The 21,068-nt window shown below is 45.2% G+C and overlaps 1 protein-coding gene across 1 annotated transcript in view; it reads right to left on the bottom strand.

Annotated features, from left to right (window-relative positions):
• Nucleotides 1–256: 256 nt before the first annotated feature.
• Nucleotides 257–21,068, bottom strand: part of LOC122945459 (lipopolysaccharide-induced tumor necrosis factor-alpha factor homolog) — a 66,961-nt gene continuing 46,149 nt past the window's right edge. The window contains exons 4-6 of the mRNA XM_044304526.1: nt 15,745–15,798; nt 14,230–14,389; nt 257–742 (exon numbers count right to left, since the gene is read on the bottom strand). Of these exons, the coding sequence (XP_044160461.1) occupies nt 634–742; nt 14,230–14,389; nt 15,745–15,798 (323 nt within the window). The 3' untranslated portion in view covers nt 257–633. The remainder of the gene's footprint in view (nt 743–14,229; nt 14,390–15,744; nt 15,799–21,068) is intronic.

Below are 21,068 nucleotides of genomic sequence, written 5' to 3'. Positions count from 1 at the left end.
ATGAGCAATGAAAGAAAAAACTAATTGCATCTTATATAAGTGCCATTATATTCTTTGAATAAAGTATAAGTACATTTTATTTAACCAAGTGATGTGAAAGAATCGAAAACCTCAATAATAAGTAAAACATAAAATCTGCAGAAAATAAGGTGCAATATGTAAAAGAAAATAAATTGAAAGAAGGAAATACTCTCAGACTAAGTTGCTAAAGTGGATTTGCAAATCAGCAGGGAGGGATAGTCGTATGTGATGAATGGATGCAAGTCCTCCAGGCTTCCCCAAATTTAGGATATTAATGTTTCATGTAAGCTAGCATTTATTCATGAGAGCATGATGTATTGACCATGCTCACAATCTTACATAAAGGGGGGATTTTAACCATTAGTGATCGTGAGTTTTGTTGCCTACAGTTTTCATTGCAGGCTCATAAAGTATAGAGCATTTAAATGTATTTGCTATAAAATGCAATGATTTTGACCAATTTTTAGCGGTGAATTCCCGGTCTAGTTCCTTTTCCCAAGTGAGAAATAGTGGTTTTAGCAAATGTCCTCAGCAGTGAATAGACAGGTTTGAGGCCATTAGGAGGCAAACTGGGTTTATGCTTCTTTTTTCTAGACAGCTGAGGAATCTCATTCAGAGCCTTTTATATTTTGATAGGTGATGATTGCATTTGGGGCAATAATGATCGACATCCTTACAGCTGTCCATGCAGAAAGGAATCAGGCAGCATCCTAACCAGCATCTATAGAAGAGGAGACAATTAGATAAGAAATAAGTCAAGAGTTCACAGAAAACAAGCAATAATGGTCCTGGTTGGGATTGATTCCTGGGAGGCTTTGTAGACCATACACATTGCAATAATGCCATGGGGATTTACTAGTTCCATTTCTAAGAGTGGCTAGCCTTTTAAAGACCTCCATGGCAAATGTTGCAAGACTAAATCGGGAGGGGGCAGTTAAAGTTAGCAGTCATAGCCAGGCCCTGGCACCTGAAGAGGCCCAAAGACCATTCTGCCACCAAAGAAGACAGTGTTCAGTCAGGGTGCTATCTGTTATATAGACGGATAACAACTGGATGGGGAAATCATCAATTTTAAAAGGTCCTAACACTTCTGGGCAGAAGCTGCCAATAGAAAAAATGTTTTTGGATATCCAATTCCAATTGAGTTGTGCCAAATCACAAATTCAGATGTGTTAAAAATTTACCTGGACTAAAAGGTCATGGTATGTTCAGGTGTTTATGCAAATTTTGATGATCCACTTCTGATTTCAAACACTGCATAGAAAACTGAACGTTTGGCCATACTCTTAGGGACAATTGCATTATGTGCAATTTACTAGTACATTGTCATTAGCCAAATGCAGTCGTTTATCAGGTTATACACTGTTTTAGGAATGTCTAGTTAGGAAAGTAAGGGTTAGATTCCAAAAGGATTTTTTGCACATTTGTTTGTAACTTGATCCAAAACTGCATCTAAAAAATGCACCAAATCTACAGTGTTTCAACAAAGCCTTAATCCCTTAAAGACAGGAACTATTTTAATTTTTGCATTTTTTTTTTCCTCCCAACTTTCCAGTAGCTATAACTTTTTATTTTTGCCATTTACATAGCCATATGAGAGCTTATTTTTTTGTGGGACAATATGCATTTTTAATGCCACCATTTAATTTATCATGTTTTGTATTGGAAAACAGGAAAAACTTCTTTGTGGGGTAAAACTGAAAAAAATAAATAAAATCTGTCAAGGTTTTGTGGGTTTTGACATCATGGCATTCACTGTGCACTAAAAATGACATGACGTCCTATATCTGCAGTTCAATACCATTACAGTGATACCAAACTTGTACAGTTTTTAGTTTTATTATTTAGAAAAAAATATATATAAAAAATCAAAATTGTTTAGATAACTATTAGCCTCCTTAGAGATCAAGAGCCTATTGTCACGGCTGCGGATGGGGAAAACCCTCAGCCGTGCGGTATCAGCAGGTGGAGTCGCTGCAAGGCCAGGAAGGCAGAATTAGGGAGTAGGTCACCTCCTAAAGCTTCCCTAATCTGACCCTAACTCTTAGCGGCATGAGCCGACCTTGAAGGTAGGAGGACTAGACACGGAGAAACAGGAGTCTAAAGTGACCAACCTACATAGAAATGGGAAACATAAACAGACATATGGCATTGACAGGTAAGTGAGACTAGTACCACACTTACCTGCCACAGACACACAACCTGGAACCCACGTGCAAGTGCTGTTATCCACAACCAACACCAAGGACACAGCACACAACAGACATCACACGGGAACCCAGTAACCATATGCTGCATTAACACATAAACCATAAACTAACACCAGACATAAAGTTTATGACCACCAGGGTGGCCCTCACTGGCAGATGGTAAATAACCAGGAGGATGTCTCCAGCAAGCATGGCTGAAGCACCCCCACTGACTACTGCCTTCCCCTGAGGTTTTATAGGGCCAAGTAGCCACACCCACAGTCAGACACACCCAGTGCACACACACACACACTAGGAAGGAAGTTAACCCTTCCAACACCAGGGAAGGGAAGACATCAACTAAAAGGGGATATGCACACAACACATATAACACCCCGTGCACAACCATAAAAGGCACACCTATAGGAGAGGTTGCCAGGTGCAACCGCATGCCTATTGCAGCAAGCTGCCCAGCACCGCTCAGGCTGCTCTGCTGCCACATACCCAATGTTGCCAGCTGCAACCACAGGTGAGGCAACATACTATAGCCCTCACCTGTGATTGACGACAACACCAAGACCGCAGGCAACTGCATGCGGCCACAAGAGTCACGACCTATGACCAAGGGTCGTGACACTCCCACCCCTCAAAGCCCCCCCAACCGAAAAGGGAAGCTGGTGGGGCCAAACAACAGGGAGTGGGGAAGGGACAATGCCTGATAACCACCAGTGTCTCCCTCCAGAACTGCCGCCAACAAACCTGGACCGACACAACGGTCCCAGGTCGTCAGCCACCAAAGCAGACTGGAGGAAAGAACAGCTGGAGGCACTGCCAGACAGGTACCCGTATCCTCCTCCAGAACTGCCGCCAACATACCTGGACCATCACCTAGGTCCCAGGCAGCCAGCCACCAAAGCAGCCTGGAGGAGGGACACTGGACACAGCGTCCAACTCAGAAAAACGTTCCTACTCTAGGTCGCTGCCAGCAGACATTCCCAGACCTGCACCAAGCAGGTATACCATGGAAAACTGCCAGCAGACGACCAGAGCAAGGAACCCTGAGAGGGATGAGGGGTCACCAACACGGACACGGTTAGCAAGGTGGCGGGGAATAAGCCACCAACCGCGCCGTTAACGGTGAACCCCATAACGCTCTCCCTCCGGAGAACGCGCATGCACCCCATCAGCCTATGGCGATGCATGCTTCACCCTCTTTCAAGGGATACGCCACGTGAGGAGCCATGGTGGTCATACTGTCACGGCTGCGGATGGGGAAAACCCTCAGCCGTGCGGTATCAGCAGATGGAGTCGCTGCAAGGCCAGGAAGACAGAATTAAAGAGCAGGTCACCTCCTAAAGCTTCCCTAATCTGACCCTAACTCCTAGCGGCATGAGCCGACCTTGAAGGTAGGAGGACTCATGCTCTGGAACCTCGGGTCCCTACTAACCCTCCCCAGGTCTCTAAGCTAGGAGCTGGGTAGACTACCTGTTCCTCCTAGACACGGAGAAACAGGAGTTTAAAGTGGCCAACCTACATAGAAAAGGGAAACATAAACAGACATATGGCATTGACAGGTAAGTGAGACTAGTACCACACTTACCTGCCACAGACACACAACCTGGAACCCACTTGCAAGTGCTGTTATCCACAACCAACACCAAGGACACAGCACACAACAAACATCACACAGGAACCCAGTAACCATATGCTGCATTAACACATAAACCATAAACTAACACCAGACAAAAAGTTTATGACCACCAGGGTGGCCCTCACTGGCAGATGGTAAATAACAAGGAGGATGTCTCCAGCAAGCATGGCTGAAGCACCCCCACTGACTACTGCCTTCCACTGAGGCTTTATAGGGCCAAGTAGCCACACCCACAGTCAGACACACCCAGTGCACACACACACTAGGAAGGAAGTTAACCCTTCCAACACCAGGGAAGGGAAGACATCAACTAAAAGGGGAAGTGCACACAACACATATAACACCCCGTGCACAACCATAAATGGCACACCTATAGGAGAGGTTGCCAGGTGCAACCGCATGCCTATTGCAGCAAGCTGCCCAGCACCGCTCAGGCTGCTCTGCTGCCACATACCCAATGTTGCCAGCTGCAACCACAGGTGAGGCAACATACTATAGCCCTCACCTGTGATTGACGACAACACCAAGACCGCAGGCAACTGCATGCGGCCACAAGAGTCACGACCATGACCAAGGGTCGTGACACTCCCACCCCTCAAAGCCCCCCCCAAACCGAAAAGGGAAGCTGGTGGGGCCAAACAACAGGGAGGGGGGAAGGGACAATGCCTGAAAACCACCAGTGTCTCCCTCCAGAACTGCCGCCAACAAAACTGGACCGACACAACGGTCCCAGGTCGTCAGCCACCAAAGCAGACTGGAGGAAAGAACAACTGGAGGCACTGCCAGACAGGTACCCGTATCCTCCTCCAGAACTGCCGCCAACATACCTGGACCGTCACCTAGGTCCCAGGCAGCCAGCCACCAAAGCAGTCTGGAGGAGGGACACTGGACACCGCGTCCAACTCAGAAAAACGTTCCTAGTCCAGGTCGCTGCCAGCAGACATTCCCAGACCTGCACCAAGCAGGTATACCATGGAAAACTGCCAGCAGACGACCAGAGCAAGGAACCCTGAGAGGGACGAGGGGTCACCAACACGGACACGGTTAGCAAGGTGGCGGGGAATAAGCCACCAACCGCGCCGTTAACAGTGAACCCCATAATGCTCTCCCTCCGGAGAACGCGCATGCACCCCATCAGCCTATGGCGATGCATGCTTCACCCTCTTTCGAGGGATACGCCACGTGAGGAGCCATGGTGGTCATACTGTCACGGCTGCGGATGGGGCAAACCCTCAGCCGTGCGGTATCAGCAGATGGAGTCGCTGCAAGGCCAGGAAGGCCGAATTAGGGAGCAGGTCACCTCCTAAAGCTTCCCTAATCTGACCCTAACTCCTAGCGGCATGAGCCGACCTTAAAGGTAGGAGGTCTCATGCTCCGGAACCTCGGGTACCTACTAAACCTCCGCAGGTCCCTAAGCTAGGAGCTGGGTAGACTACCTGTTCCTCCTAGACACGGAGAAACAGGAGTCTAAAGTGGCCAACCTACATAGAAAAGGGAAACATAAACAGACATATGGCATTGACAGGTAAGTGAGACTAGTACCACACTTACCTGCCACAGACGCACAACCTGGAACCCACTTGCAAGTGCTGTTATCCACAACCAACACCAAGGACACAGGACACAACAGACATCACACAGGAACCCAGTAACCATATGCTGCAATAACACATAAACCATAAACTAACACCAGACATAAAGTTTATGACCACCAGGGTGGCCCTCACTGGCAGATGGTAAATAACCAGGAGGATGTCTCCAGCAAGCATGGCTGAAGCACCCCCACTGACTACTGCCTTCCCCTGAGGTTTTATAGGGCCAAGTAGCCACACCCACAGTCAGACACACCCAGTGCACACACACACTAGGAAGGAAGTTAACCCTTCCAACACCAGGGAAGGGAAGACATCAACTAAAAGGGGAAGTGCACACAACACATATAACACCCCGTGCACAACCATAAAAGGCACACCTATAGGAGAGGTTGCCAGGTGCAACCACATGCCTATTGCAGCAAGCTGCCCAGCACCGCTCAGGCTGCTCTGCTGCCACATACCCAATGTTGCCAGCAGCAACCACAGGTGAGGCAACATACTATAGCCCTCACCTGTGATTGACAACAACACCAAGACCGCAGGCAACTGCATGCGGCCACAAGAGTCACGACCATGACCAAGGGTCGTGACTAGGGATGAGCGAACCGGAACTGTATAGTTCGGGTTCGTACGGAATTTTGGGGTGTCCGTGACACGGACCCGAACCCGGACATTTTCGTAAAAGTCTAGGTTCGGGTTCGGTGTTCGTCGCTTTCTTGGCGCTTTTTGAAAGGCTGCAAAGCAGCCAATCAACAAGCGTCATACTACTTGCCCCAAGAGGCCATCACAGCCATGCCTACTATTGGCATGGCTGTGATTGGCCAGTGCAGAATGTGACCCAGCCTCTATTTAAGCTGGAGTCACGTAGCGCCGCACGTCACTCTGCTCTGATCAGTATAGGGAGAGGTTGCAGCTGCGACGTTAGGGCGAGATTAGGCAGTGATTAACTCCTCCAAAAGACTTCATTCAGAGATCGATCTGCAGCTGTGGATGATTGAACTGCTGCTATTCAATTGCTCACTGTTTTTAGGCTGCCCAGAGCGTTTTTCAGTCACTTTTTTCTGGGGTGATCGGCGGCCATTTTGTGTCTTGTGGTGCGCCAGCACAAGCTGCCACCAAGTGCATTTAACCCGCAATAGTGTGGTTGTTTTTTGGCTACATCCTACATCAGGGTGAAGCTGTCACACCAAGTGCATTTAACCATCAATAGTGTGGTTATTTTTTGGCCATATACTACATCAGGGGCAAGCTGTCACCAAGTGCATTTAACCCTCAATAGTGTGGTTGTTTTTTGGCTATATCCTACATCAGGGTCAAGCGGTCACACCAAGTGCATTTAACCATCAATAGTGTGGTTATTTTTTGGCCATATACTACATCAGGGGCAAGCTGTCACCAAGTGCATTTAACCCTCAATAGTGTGGTTGTTTTTTGGCTATATCCTACATCAGGGTCAAGCTGTCACACCAAGTGCATTTAACCATCAATAGTGTGGTTATTTTTTGGCCATATCCCAGTCTAATTCTGACTGTAAACGTATACCTGTCACCCAGCGCCTAAATAATAGGCCTCAAATTTATATTCATCCAAATCTGTCATTATTGCTGTAGCTGGTCAAGTTATTTAGTGTCCGTCAAAGCACAGTTTTTGTTCTGGGTTGAAATACAATTCCCAATTTTGCAATTTCCTAATTTAGTGGTTGATGCTGTATAAGACCTACATTAAATCTATCCCTAAAAGGGTATATAAGATTCTAGGTGCACATAGGGTCATTCTCAATAACTTCACACACACGCTACTGTGCATATCCCAGTCTAATTCTGTCTGTAAACGTATACCTGTCACCCAGCGCCTAAATAATAGGCCTCAAATTTATAGTCAGCTAAATCTGTGGTTATTGCTGTAGCTGGGCAAGTTATTTAGTGTCCGTCAAAGCACAGTTTTTGTTCTGGGTTGAAATACAATTCCCAATTTAGCAATTCTCTAAATTAGTGGTTTCTGCTGTATCAGGCCTACTTTAAATTTATCCCTTAAAGGGTATATTAGATTCAAGGTGCAGATAGGGTCATTCTCAATAACTTCACACACACGCTACTGTGCATATCCCAGTCTAATTCTGTCTGTAAACGTATACCTGTCACCGAGCGCCTAAATAATAGGCCTTAAATTAATAGTCATCCAAATCTGTCGTTATTGCTGTAGCTGGTCATGTTATTTAGTGTCCGTCAAAGCACAGTTTTTGTTCTGGGTTGAAATACAATTCCCAATTTAGCAATTCTCTAAATTAGTGGTTTCTGCTGTATCAGGCCTACTTTAAATTTATCCCTAAAAGGGTATATTAGATTTAAGGTGCACATAGGGTCATTCTCAATAACTTCACACACACGCTACTGTGCATATCCCAGTCTAATTCTGTCTGTAAACGTATACCTGTCACCCAGGGCCTAAATAATAGGCCTCAAATTTATAGTCATCCAAATCTGTCGTTATTGCTGTAGCTGGTCAAGTTATTTAGTGTCCGTCAAAGCACAGTTTTTGTTCTGGGTTGAAATACAATTCCCAATTTAGCAATTCTCTAAATTAGTGGTTTCTGCTGTATCAGACCTCCTTTAAATTTATCCCTAAAAGGGTATATTAGATTCAAGGTGCAGATAGGGTCATTCTCACTAACTTCACACACACGCTACTGTGCATATCCCAGTCTAATTCTGTCTGTAAACGTATACCTGTCACTCAGCGCCTAAATAATAGGCCTCAAATTTATATTCATCCAAATCTGTCGTTATTGCTGTAGCTGGTCAAGTTATTTAGTGTCCGTCAAAGCACAGTTTTTGTTCTGGGTTGAAATACAATTCCCAATTTAGCAATTCTCTAAATTAGTGGTTTCTGCTGTATCAGACCTCCTTTAAATCTATCCCTAAAAGGGTATATAAGATTCAAGGTGGACATAGGGTCATTCTCAATAACTTCACACACACGCTACTGTGCATATCCCAGTCTAATTATGTCTGTAAACGTATACCTGTCACCCAGCGCCTAAATAATAGGCCTCAAATTTATAGTCAGCTAAATCTGTGGTTACTGCTGTGCCTGAATTAGTGTAATACGGTACCTAAATAGATAGCCAGATAGTGTTAGGTGTCTTTAATAAAAGGCCTGAATTTGAATTCAATACATTGGGCCAAATAATATTTTTGTTGTTGTGGTGAACGATAACAATGAGGAAAACATCTAGTAAAGGACGCGGACATGGTCGTGGTGGTGTTAGTGGACCCTCTGGTGCTGGGAGAGGACGTGGCCGTTCTGCCACAGCCACATGTCCTAGTGTACCAACTACCTCAGGTCCCAGTAGCCGCCAGAATTTACAGCGATATTTGGTGGGGCCCAATGCCGTTCTAAGGATGGTAAGGCCTGAGCAGGTACAGGCATTAGTCAATTGGGTGGCTGACAGTGGATCCAGCACGTTCACATTATCTCCCACCCAGTCTTCTGCAGAAAGCGCACAGATGGCGCCTGAAAACCAACCCCATCAGTCTGTCACATCACCCCCATGCATACCAGGGAAACTGTCTGAGCCTCAAGTTATGCAGCAGTCTCTTATGCTGTTTGAAGACTCCGCTGGCAGGGTTTCCCAAGGGCATCCACCTAGCCCTTCCCTAGCGGTGGAAGACATAGAATGCACTGACGCACAACCACTTATGTTTCCTGATGATGAGGACATGGGATTACCACCTCAGCATGTCTCTGATGATGACGAAACACAGGTGCCAACTGCTGCGTCTTTCTGCAGTGTGCAGACTGAACAGGAGGTCAGGGATCAAGACTGGGTGGAAGACGATGCAGGGGACGATGAGGTCCTAGACTCCACATGGAATGAAGGTCGTGCCACTGACTTTCACAGTTCGGAGGAAGAGGCAGTGGTGAGACCGAGCCAACAGCGTAGCAAAAGAGGGAGCAGTGGGCAAAAGCAGAACACCCGCCGCCAAGAGACTCCGCCTGCTACTGACCGCCGCCATCTGGGACCGAGCACCCCAAAGGCAGCTTCAAGGAGTTCCCTGGCATGGCATTTCTTCAAACAATGTGCTGACGACAAGACCCGAGTGGTTTGCACGCTGTTCCATCAGAGCCTGAAGCGAGGCATTAACGTTCTGAACCTTAGCACAACCTGCATGACCAGGCACCTGCATGCAAAGCATGAACTGCAGTGGAGTAAACACCTTAAAAACAAGGAAGTCACTCAGGCTCCCCCTGCTACCTCTTCTGCTGCTGCCGCCTCGGCCTCTTCTGCTGCTGCCGCCTCGGCCTCTTCCTCTGCCTCTGGAGGAACGTTGGTACCTGCCGCCCAGCAAACAGGGGATGTACCACCAACACCACCACCTCCGTCACCAAGCATCTCAACAATGTCACACGCCAGCTCTCAGCTCTCCATCTCACAAACATTTGAGATAAAGCGTAAATTCTCACCTAGCCACCCTCGATCCCTGGCCCTGAATGCCAGCATTTCTAAACTACTGGCCTATGAAATGCTGTCATTCAGGCTGGTGGACACAGACAGCTTCAAACAGCTCATGTCGCTTGCTGTCCCACAGTATGTTGTTCCCAGCCGGCACTACTTCTCCAAGAGAGCCGTGCCTTCCCTGCACAACCAAGTATCCGATAAAATCAAGTGTGCACTGCGCAACGCCATCTGTGGCAGGGTCCACCTAACCACAGATACGTGGACCAGTAAGCACGGCCAGGGACGCTATATCTCCCTAACTGCACACTGGGTAAATGTAGTGGCAGCTGGGCCCCAGGCGGAGAGCTGTTTGGCGCACGTCCTTCCGCCGCCAAGGATCGCAGGGCAGCATTCTTTGCCTCCTGTTGCCACCTCCTCCTACTCAGCTTCCTCCTCCTCTTCTTCCACCTGCTCATCCAGTCAGCCACACACCTTCACCACCAACTTCAGCACAGCCCGGGGTAAACGTCAGCAGGCCATTCTGAAACTCATATGTTTGGGGGACAGGTCCCACACCGCACAGGAGTTGTGGCGGGGTATAGAACAACAGACCGACGAGTGGTTGCTGCTGGTGAGCCTCAAGCCCGGCCTGGTGGTGTGCGATAATGGGCGAAATCTCATTGCAGCTCTGGGACTAGAGCAGCTTTGACGCACATCCCTTGCTTGGCGCATGTGCTGAATTTGGTGGTGCAGAAGTTCATTCACAACTACCCCGACATGTCAGAGCTGCTGCATAAAGTGCGGGCCGTCTGTTCGCGCTTCCGGCGTTCACATCCTGCCGCTGCTCGCCTGTCTGCGCTACAGCGTAACTTCGGCCTTCCCACTCACCGCCTCATATGCGACGTGCCCACCAGGTGGAACTCCACCTTGCACCTGCTGGACAGACTGTGCGAGCAGCAGCAGGCCATAGTGGAGTTTCAGCTGCAGCACGCACGGGTCAGTCGCACTGCGGAACAGCACCACTTCACCACCAATGACTGGGCCTCCATGCGAGACCTGTGTGCCCTGTTGCGCTGTTTCGAGTACTCCACCAACATGGCCAGTGGCGATGACGCCGTTATCATCGTTACAATACCACTTCTATGTCTCCTTGAGAAAACACTTAGGGCGATGATGGAAGAGGAGGTGGCCCAGGAGGAGGAGGAGGAGGAGGAAGAGGGGTCATTTTTAGCACTTTCAGGCCAGTCTCTTCAAAGTGACTCAGAGGGAGGTTTTCTGCAACAGCAGAGGCCAGGTACAAATGTGGCCAGCCAGGGCCCACTACTGGAGGACGAGGAGGACGAGGATGAGGAGGAGGTGGAGGAGGATGAGGATGAAGCATGGTCACAGCCGGGTGGCACCCAACGCAGCTCGGGCCCATCACTGGTGCGTGGCTGGGGGGAAACGCAGGATGATGACGATACGCCTCCCACAGAGGACAGCTTGTCCTTACCCCTGGGCAGCCTGGCACACATGAGCGACTACATGCTGCAGTGCTTGCGCAACGACAGCAGAGTTGCCCACATGTTAACGTGTGCGGACTACTGGGTTGCCACCCTGCTGGATCCACGGTACAAAGACAATGTGCCCACCTTACTTCCTGCACTGGAGCGTGATAGGAAGATGCGCGAGTACAAGCGCACGTTGGTAGACGCGCTACTGAGAGCATTCCCAAATGTCACAGGGGAACAAGTGGAAGCCCAAGGCCAAGGCAGAGGAGGAGCAAGAGGTCGCCAAGGCAGCTGTGTCACGGCCAGCTCCTCTGAGGGCAGGGTTAGCATGGCAGAGATGTGGAAAAGTTTTGTCAAAACGCCACAGCTAACTGCACCATCACCTGATACGCAACGTGTTAGCAGGAGGCAACATTTCACTAACATGGTGGAACAGTACGTGTGCACACCCCTTCACCATTCAACTTCTGGGTCTCTAAATTGTCCACGTGGCCAGAGCTAGCCTTTTATGCCTTGGAGGTGCTGGCCTGCCCGGCAGCCAGCGTTTTGTCTGAACATGTATTCAGCACGGCAGGGGGCGTCATTACAGACAAACACAGCCGCCTGTCTACAGCCAATGTGGACAAGCTGACGTTCATAAAAATGAACCAGGCATGGATCCCACAGGACCTGTCCATCCCTTGTGCAGATTAGACATTAACTACCTCCCCTTAACCATATATTATTGTACTCCAGGGCACTTCCTCATTCAATCCTATTTTTATTTTCATTTTACCATTATATTGCGAGGCTACCCAAAGTTGAATGAACCTCTCCTCTGTCTGGGTGCCGGGGCCTAAATATATGCCAATGGACTGTTCCAATGTTGGGTGACGTGAAGCCTGATTCTCTGCTATGACATGCAGACTGATTCTCTGCTGACATGAAGCCAGATTCTCTGTTACGGGACCTCTCTCCTCTGCCTGGGTGCCTGGGCCTAAATATATGACAATGGACTGTTACAGTGGTGGCTGACGTGAAGCCTGATTCTCTGCTATGACATGCAGACTGATTCTCTGCTGACATGAAGCCAGATTCTCTGATACGGGACCTCTCTCCTCTGCCTGGGTTCCTGGGCCTAAATTTATGACAATGGACTGTTACAGTGGTGGCTGACGTAAGCCTGATTCTCTGCTATGACATGCAGACTGATTCTCTGCTGACATGAAGCCAGATTCTCTGTTACGGGACCTCTCTCCTCTGCCTGGGTGCCTGGGCCTAAATATATGACAATGGACTGTTACAGTGGTGGCTGACGTGAAGCCTGATACTCTGCTATGACATGCAGACTGATTCTCTGCTGACATGAAGCCAGATTCTCTGTTACGGGCCCTCTCTCCTCTGCCTGGGTGCCTGGGCCTAAATATATGACAATGGACTGTTACAGTGGTGGCTGACGTGAAGCCTGATTCTCTGCTATGAAATGCAGACTGATTCTCTGCTGACATGAAGCCAGATTCTCTGTTACGGGACCTTTCTCCTCTGCCTGGGTGCCTGGGACTAAATATCTGACAATGGACTGTTACAGTGGTGGGTGACGTGAAGCCAGATTCTCTGCTATGACATGCAGACTGATTCTCTGCTGACATGAAGCCAGATTCTCTGTTACGGGACCTCTCTTCTCTGCCTGGGTGCCTGGGACTAAATATCTGACAATGGACTGTTACAGTGGTGGGTGACGTGAAGCCAGATTACTCTGCTATGGGACCTCTCTCCAATTGATATTGGTTAATTTTTATTTATTTTATTTTTATTTTTATTCATTTCCCTATCCACATTTGTTTTCAGGGGATTTACCTACATGTTGCTGCCTTTTGCAGCCCTCTAGCTCTTTCCTGGGCTGTTTTACAGCATTTTTAGTGCCGAAAAGTTCGGGTCCCCATTGACTTCAATAGGGGTTTGGGTTCGGGACAAAGTTCGGGTCGGGTTCGGATCCCGAACATTTCCGGGAAGTTCGGCCGAACTTCTCGAACCCGAACAACCTGGTGTTCGCTCAACTCTAGTCGTGACACCTATGTAAAGGGTCAAACATTGACTTATAGGATAGCTGCCTTACATCTGGTGGCATTTGAGGCAGAGCTTGTTAAGAGCTCATTTGCATCCCTTTCTTCACAGAATTCCAGAGAAGCATGTATGACCCATAAGTCTCCTCATGCCAATTTAGGCGCTCACTCCTTAAGGAGAGAAAGTACCCCCTCAAATCCTGTTTTTACATTGCTGGCATTGCCATTGCTGACATATTTTTTTTTTATTATCCGTGAAGGATTCATTATTAGGGTCCATTCACATATCCGTTTTTTCTTTCCTGATCTGTTCCGTTTTTTGCGGAACAGATCAGGACCAGATCTGGACCCATTCATTTTCAATGGGTCCTGGAAAAAATCGGACAGCACAATGTGTGCTGTCCGTTTCCGTTGTTCCTGTTCCGCATGTCCATTTAAATATAAAACATGTCCTATTCTTTGCCGCAAAATTCGGATCCTGGTACAATACAAAGTCAATGGATACGCAAAAAACGGAAGACATTCGGATGTCATTCCGTATGTCATCCGTTTTATGCGGAATCCGTTCCTGGAAACACATAACAAATTTTATTTTTATTTTTTTTTTCAAAGAAATCCAAACAAATTTATTTGATTATTGAAATTTATACATGTTTCAGTTTTTTGCGGATCCGCAAGAAACGGATGACATACGGAAACATTTTCAGGAACAACGGATCCGCAAAAAACGGACCGAAAATCGGGATATAGGAAAATACTGACGTGTGAATGTAGCCTTATAGTCTGTTCATTTTAGTGCTTACCCGACCAGAATCATGGTGCCAAAGATAACCCAGACTAGGAGTCCATTGGTATGTTGTATACGTGTCAATATGTTCTCGCGACAAACAGGACAGGTGCATGATGCTGGAGTGTCAGCAAATGATGTTGCCATGACCACTGTTGTTACAGGGGCCATAACCACTGTCAATGATAAAAAAAGACAAAAAATAGTAAATAGGATAGAATTTTCTACAGAAAAAAAAACCAATAATTGCATTAGGGTAATCGCAGCAATAACAGGGCTGGATCCAGCTGCAACCAAATGATACCAGTAAAAAAAACACTCTAAGAAAAAACATACTGCTGTACTGTATATACAACAAAAACAACAGATGGGAAACAGATACGGTTACATAACGTACTGTTTTTTAGCTGCAGTTCAATTATTTTCAGATTCCAGCTAGACTCAAGGCTGATCTGAACCTGAGCTTACTAGAAAGTGCAGTCAGCAAAGCAGTGCTTGAGTTGCGACAAGATCAACAGATAACTGTGGAGGCTATCATGGAGTCATCAGTTTTCCTTATCGATATTGTACAAGAGGCCATCAAGAACCAGAAAGGGACTGGAGTGCCCCTCCTCAGTGCAGAGCAGAGAGAACTGGCCGTAAATAGATGAAAGAGTAATACACAGGTACAAACAAAAGGTTCTCACCCAGTTAAGCCAGTTCTCTTTGCTCTCCATTTCTGTCTGATATCCATTATTTTAGACAGAAAAAAAGTCCTGAATTACGAAAAATAATTGGTGATGTGAGACTGAGCCTAATATGCATACAGTCATTACAGCAGCCCGTGTCTGTCACTGCCCCATTACAACTACTAACAACATTATTTGTTGCAGTACTGATATTCCAATTTTGGCCAATATCACTCCTTGCTCTGTCTGCATCTGCATGGCTGCTTCTGATTGTTAATCACTTTCTACTATGAATGCTGGGCTGCCCTCTCTCTCCTTGCCTGAGCTTAGATTCCTAGTTTACTAGTTTAACCAGTGAAGGTATGCTGTCTGCTGCCTGCCCTGACTTTAGCCTGTCTACTATACTGACCATTTGCTGTCTGCTCTGACATTTGATAAGTTTCCCAGAATTGTACAAACCCTGCTTGCCCTGACCTCTGCCTTTTTACCTACTACGAGTATTGCCAGCAGATGGCCAGGATAACACTCTTAGGATTAGCCCAAAGTCAAACCATCTAATTTGTTGAAGGGGTCCACACTGACAGCCCATTACAAATGCAAGAAACAGCACTCTTAAAGTGAACCTGTTATATGACAATAATTTATAGAGTAGAAGGAGCCAATACTTAATGGACTTGATGCACTTGTACATCAATCATTATCTATATATATTGCAAGTTGTCACTGTTCACAATGGACTGCTAGTTGTGATACTGCAAAATATTATATTAAACTATGTAGTAAATTGGCTTAATAAAAACTGATACCACCCCCCCCCCCCCCCAAAAAAAAATCAGTATGTGAATGTATCCACTGAACTTTACCTGTGGGCTGTAGTCCTCCAACTCCTGGTGCAGTTGGGTGAGCTACTCCAACACCTGTGTGAAATACAAGACAGCATCATACCCATGTAAAAATGAAATGCCAATATTACATAGTAACATAGTATATAAGGCCGAAAAAATCAGATAACTCCCTGGATCAACAACCCATCTCTAGTAGCTATAGTCTGTAATATTATTACACTCCAGAAATACATCCAGGCCCCTCTTGATCTCTTTTATTGTACTCACAATCACCACCTCTTCAGGCAGAGAGTTCCATAGTCTCACGGCTCTTACCGTAAAGAATCCTTTTCTATGTTTGTGTACAAACCTTCTTTCCTCCAGGCGCAGAGGATGTCCCCTCGTCACAGTCACAGTCCTGGTGATAAAGAGATGATGGGAGAGATCTCTGTACTGACCTCTGATATATTTATACATAGTAATTAGATCTCCCCTCAGTTGTCTTTTTTCTAAAGTGAATAACCCTAATTTGATAATCTTTCAGGGTACTATAGTTCCCTCATTCCAGTCATTACCTTAGTTGCCCTCTTCTGAACCCTATTTAGCTCTGCTATGTCTGCCTTGTTCACAGGAGACCATAACTGTACACAGTACCCCATGTGTGGTCTGACCAGTAATTTGTAAAGTGGTAAGACTATGTTCTCATCACGGTCATCTATTCCCTTTTGATGCAACCCATTATCTTATTGGCTTTGGCAGCAGCTGCCTGACACTGGTTTTTAGTGAGCGTGTGCCGTTAATAACCACCTTCTGTTTTCTATCACTGAGACAGTTACTTACCCACATACAGACATTTTCTCCCAGTCCGAGCATTCTCATTTTATATACTAACCTTTTATTTAGTACAGTGTCAAATGCTTTGGAGAAGTCCAGATATACGATATCCATTGATTCACCGCTGTCAAGTCTAGAACCTACCTCCTCATAGAAACTGATTAAATTAGTTTGACATGACCGATCCCTCGTGAAGTCACGCTGATATGTCGTTATTTGCTTATTTTCATTGAGGCGCTCCAAGACAGCATCTCTTAGAAAACCATCAAACAGTTTACCCACGATGGATTTTAAAATTACCGGCTTATAGTTTACAGGCCCTGTTTTTGGACCCTTTTTGAATATTGGCACCACATTTGCTATGCGCCAATCCTGTGGAACACTCCTTGTCAGTATAGAGTCCTTAAATATCAGAAATAAGGGTCTGGCTATGACATTACTTAATTCTCTTAGGATACAGGGGTGTATACCATCTGGTCCTGGCGATTTGTCTATTTTAATATTTTTAAGACGTTGCAGTACTTCTTCCTGGATCAGACAGGGCACTTTTAATGGGGAATTTACCTTTACATTATGCATTTCATCTGACAGTTTATTTTCTTCAGTGAATACAGTGGAGAAAAAAATATTTAACAGCTTTGCTTTCTCCTCATCGATCTCTCCAACTCCTCCCTCATCACTCTGTAAAGCGACGACACCTTTAGATATGTACTTTTTACCATTCATATAATTAAAGAACATTTTAGGGTTAGTTTTTTTCTCTTTGGCAATTAATCTCCCGGTCTCTAATTTGGCTTCTTTTATTTGTTTTTTACATATTCAATTTTTTTCCTTATAGTTTTTCAGTGCTTCCTCACGACCCTCCTGTTTTAGTTATTTAAATGCTTATTTTTTGTCATTTATTGCTTTCTTTACAGTTCTATTTATCCACATTGGTTTCTTCTTGTTCCTTAATCTCTTATTACCATAAGGTATGTACCACTCACAATTAGAATTTAGGGTGCTTTTAAAAATATCCACCAGCTTATGCATACCGCCATTTGTGATATCTTTCCAACACGCGTTTTGTACATGGACTATCTGCTGCGGAGGCTGCAGTGTTATATGAAGAAAAGTTGAAGTTAATAAAGAAGGTATTTCAAACATTTGGTGTGCTCTTTAAAACTACTGTTTCCATAGAACGGCGCTAGAGGAATTATAGAGTAATAGACAGTCTGGTTAGAGTCAGAGATACCAAAATTATTCTAATGCCACAGCGCAAAAGGCACTTCATAGTGCTGCACCTGCCACACCTATTGCCTCTCTTAGTTGGCAAAATTTAGCTTTTTTGAAGTTTGGTATTTTTGCTCCTTTCTGAAGAAACACTCTTTTGAATGATAATTGGAAGGTTATTACTTTATGGTCACTATTTGCAAGGTTTCCCCCAACCTGAACATCTGTTTCTGTCAAGTATATTAGTTAATACTAAGTCTAGTATGGGCGTCGCTCTAGTCGGGTACTGAACCAGTTGGGAAAGGTAATTGTCTTTGGTTATTGCCAAGAACCTGTTTCCTTTATGAGATGTAAAGGTTTCAGTTTCCCAGTCTATATATGGGCAGTTGAAGTCCCCCATAATAACGACCTCATTATGATTTGCCGTCTCATCGATCTCGTTTAGTAGTAGATTTTCTGTGGACTCTGGTATATTAGGTGGTTTATAATAATCTCCTATTAGTATTTTTTTTTTATTGTTTTTGCCTCCATGTATTTCTACCCACAGTGACTCCACATGTTCATGTTCCTCACTTATATCTTCTCGGACTGTGGGCTTTAAACAGGACTTTACATACAGGCAGACCACTCCCCTCTCCGGTTTTGGCTAACCATTCTAATCAGACAGAGCTTATGTAAAATTACCATGCCTTTAAATCTAGAAAGGATAAAGATAGAACAGCTAATAGAAAAGAGTTTTACAAAAGAGAATACAGCTCATGTCTCACTGATTCATGTATTAAACCATCTTTCATCACTGTATGTAGCCATAACTCATCAGGGACAAAGCAAAGATAAATAAAAAATCTATAGCATGGCCTCAAGGTTTGTCATGCCAGTCCAATTAAACAAAGAATGATGCTTTTCTTTTGAAATATCTGTTTGTGCATACACCTTTTCCAATGAGCATTTTGATTCCAAAATTTGGAAAGCGCACTTAGAGCCAGTGACATCACCGAACACACTGCTGGGCAGAAGTCTCCGCCCGGCAGTGTGTTATTACCCAGATATGTCAGAGCTGCTGCATACACCTTTCCCAATAAGCATTTTGATTCCAAAATTTGAAAAACGCACTTAGCTTTGCGGAGCAGGCAGAAGCAGAAGCCCAATCCCCTCTCAAACAGCTGATTAGTAGAGGTCCTAAAGATCAGATACAGATGACTTATCCAGAGGATAGATAATCAGTTATAAAATCTTGGAAAACCCTTTTAAGATTTTTTTCTCAAAGTTAATGAGGAAAAAGCCACAATAATGCCACACCTATAAAATGGTTTCCGACGTAGAGCAAAAATTCAGCTGTAATGAGATGAGTGGGAGTTTGTAAATTCCTATTCACTTGATATCTGCCCATTGATTTTCAATACCAAATAAGAAAAACAAATGCAAATTAAAATTAAATGTACCGTACTATATTACTCATGGTGCAAGACATCCCAAGCCAATTCATGTATGTAAAATGTGCTCTGCACTCCAAGTTTATGAATTGCAGTTTTATTGAAAAGACAATCCAACAATGATGTTCTTGTCATAAGATAGACAAAATATCCATACTAGGCCAATCACAGAATGTATGACATGTGTAAGGAGTATCCCCAAGAATAGGGCATTAATCGAAAACTAGTAATAATCATAAGGCATAATAATAGGATGTATATAAATCATTTGTATGCAGTTCAGGCACCCCCATGGTATTTTTGACTCTCCTGTGTGATTACCCGTGCATGTATTGAATTCATCTTCTACCCTCTTTGTGTGGATTATGATGGATCACTGTACACAGTGGCTGTGCCATCAGAGATTTGTTCCCAAAACCTGGAAACCTAGTCATGAATATTAGTGAAATTGGAGTTTATATGGGTTTAGAGGGACTGTGCTTGTCCCACTATTTTCAAGGATGATCCAGGGTTTTGCCAGCGATAAAAACAGATCTTGAACAAATGCTCTTTTGATCTCATGACCCTGAAAATATCAACTTTTCAGAAGGTGATAACCAGCATAAAGGAAATTTGATCATCAGTAAATGTAACGTACCAAACCACAGGGGAAACACGTGAGGCTAACGATGGACAGATGGGTGTAATAGGTCATGTACTCACGGTTAGCAGATGCCTCCCTGGGCTGGCATACAGTGTATGGGAACACAGCACAAAATCCTCCAGGGCACTCTCTGTAGCATGGAACACCAGTCAGTTGTTGGTTGAGGTGCCCTTAATGGTAATTGATGTTTAAGGTGCTTTGGTGGCTGGGGCCCTGGTTCATGACGCCAGCACCATAGGGTGCAAATGTTGAGTTTAGTAGTGGAAATGATTAGGAGTCAGTTGTTATAGAACAATTCTAAAGTTTACTTGAATCAATAGTCTCAGGGCAGATGTTATAGTCCATCAACAAATTGCATAAGTGAAGACTTATAAAAAATGTACAATTGCATTCCACTTATCAGTTTTAAGCAATTGTCAATTAAGGAGTTGTCTCTTTAAAGTAAACACTTCACAGGAAAGACTTCGTATGATAGTCCTAAGTTCAATCTATAGCACCCTGGTATTAAATATGCTGATATCTGTTCACTTTGAGCTATCCTATAAGGGTGATCTCTCTTGTGGCAGGCAAACACTTCTGCTTCCTTATTTGCCAGATGCTCCACTACAAGTTTTAGGTTTTTCCACTATGTCCCGGAAGGCTTGTGTAGTGGATAAGGACAATTCTGCGCACTAATTATCCATGCGTGTCCTGGCACTAGGAAAGTTGCTCTCAGGCACTGGTGATCAGAGGCCAGCCAGGATGGACAATCTGATTAACCGGCAGATTCCTTGTGGACAGTTGATACAGTGGGACACTGACACAGAGGGGCGGATTAAGTGCATAATAGGCCCGGGGCTGTCTACCCAACTTGGGCCCCTTCCTCCATTTTAGTTTAGATTTTTTTTGTATAAACAGGCTGCAGTGCTTCGTGAGCGCCACAGTCTCTTCCTAGGCCATATGACATCTTCAGGCTAAAAAAAAAAATACCCAAAATTACCCACAATTGGGTCCTCAACTGAAAAATGTGGTCACCAAATTTAAAATACATATAATTATAATAAAAAAGACATGGAGGGGCACCACATACCTCTTACATCCAGGGACATCTCCTGTCATGTAGACCTTCTCTTTCCTGTTCTCCTCCGTTAGACCGCCATGGCAAATTTTTTCAGCTGCATCTCGTCTCTACAGAGTTTGTATCACAGACACGTTAGATTTCCAAATTTTTTCATACACCCCTCCATAGTGATGTCCCGATA

This window comes from Bufo gargarizans, chromosome 8 (genome assembly GCF_014858855.1).
Source record: "Bufo gargarizans isolate SCDJY-AF-19 chromosome 8, ASM1485885v1, whole genome shotgun sequence".
NCBI classification, from domain to species: Eukaryota; Metazoa; Chordata; class Amphibia; order Anura; family Bufonidae; genus Bufo; species Bufo gargarizans.
Note: the sequence above shows the minus strand (reverse complement) of the source record. Positions and strands in the feature narration are given on the sequence as shown.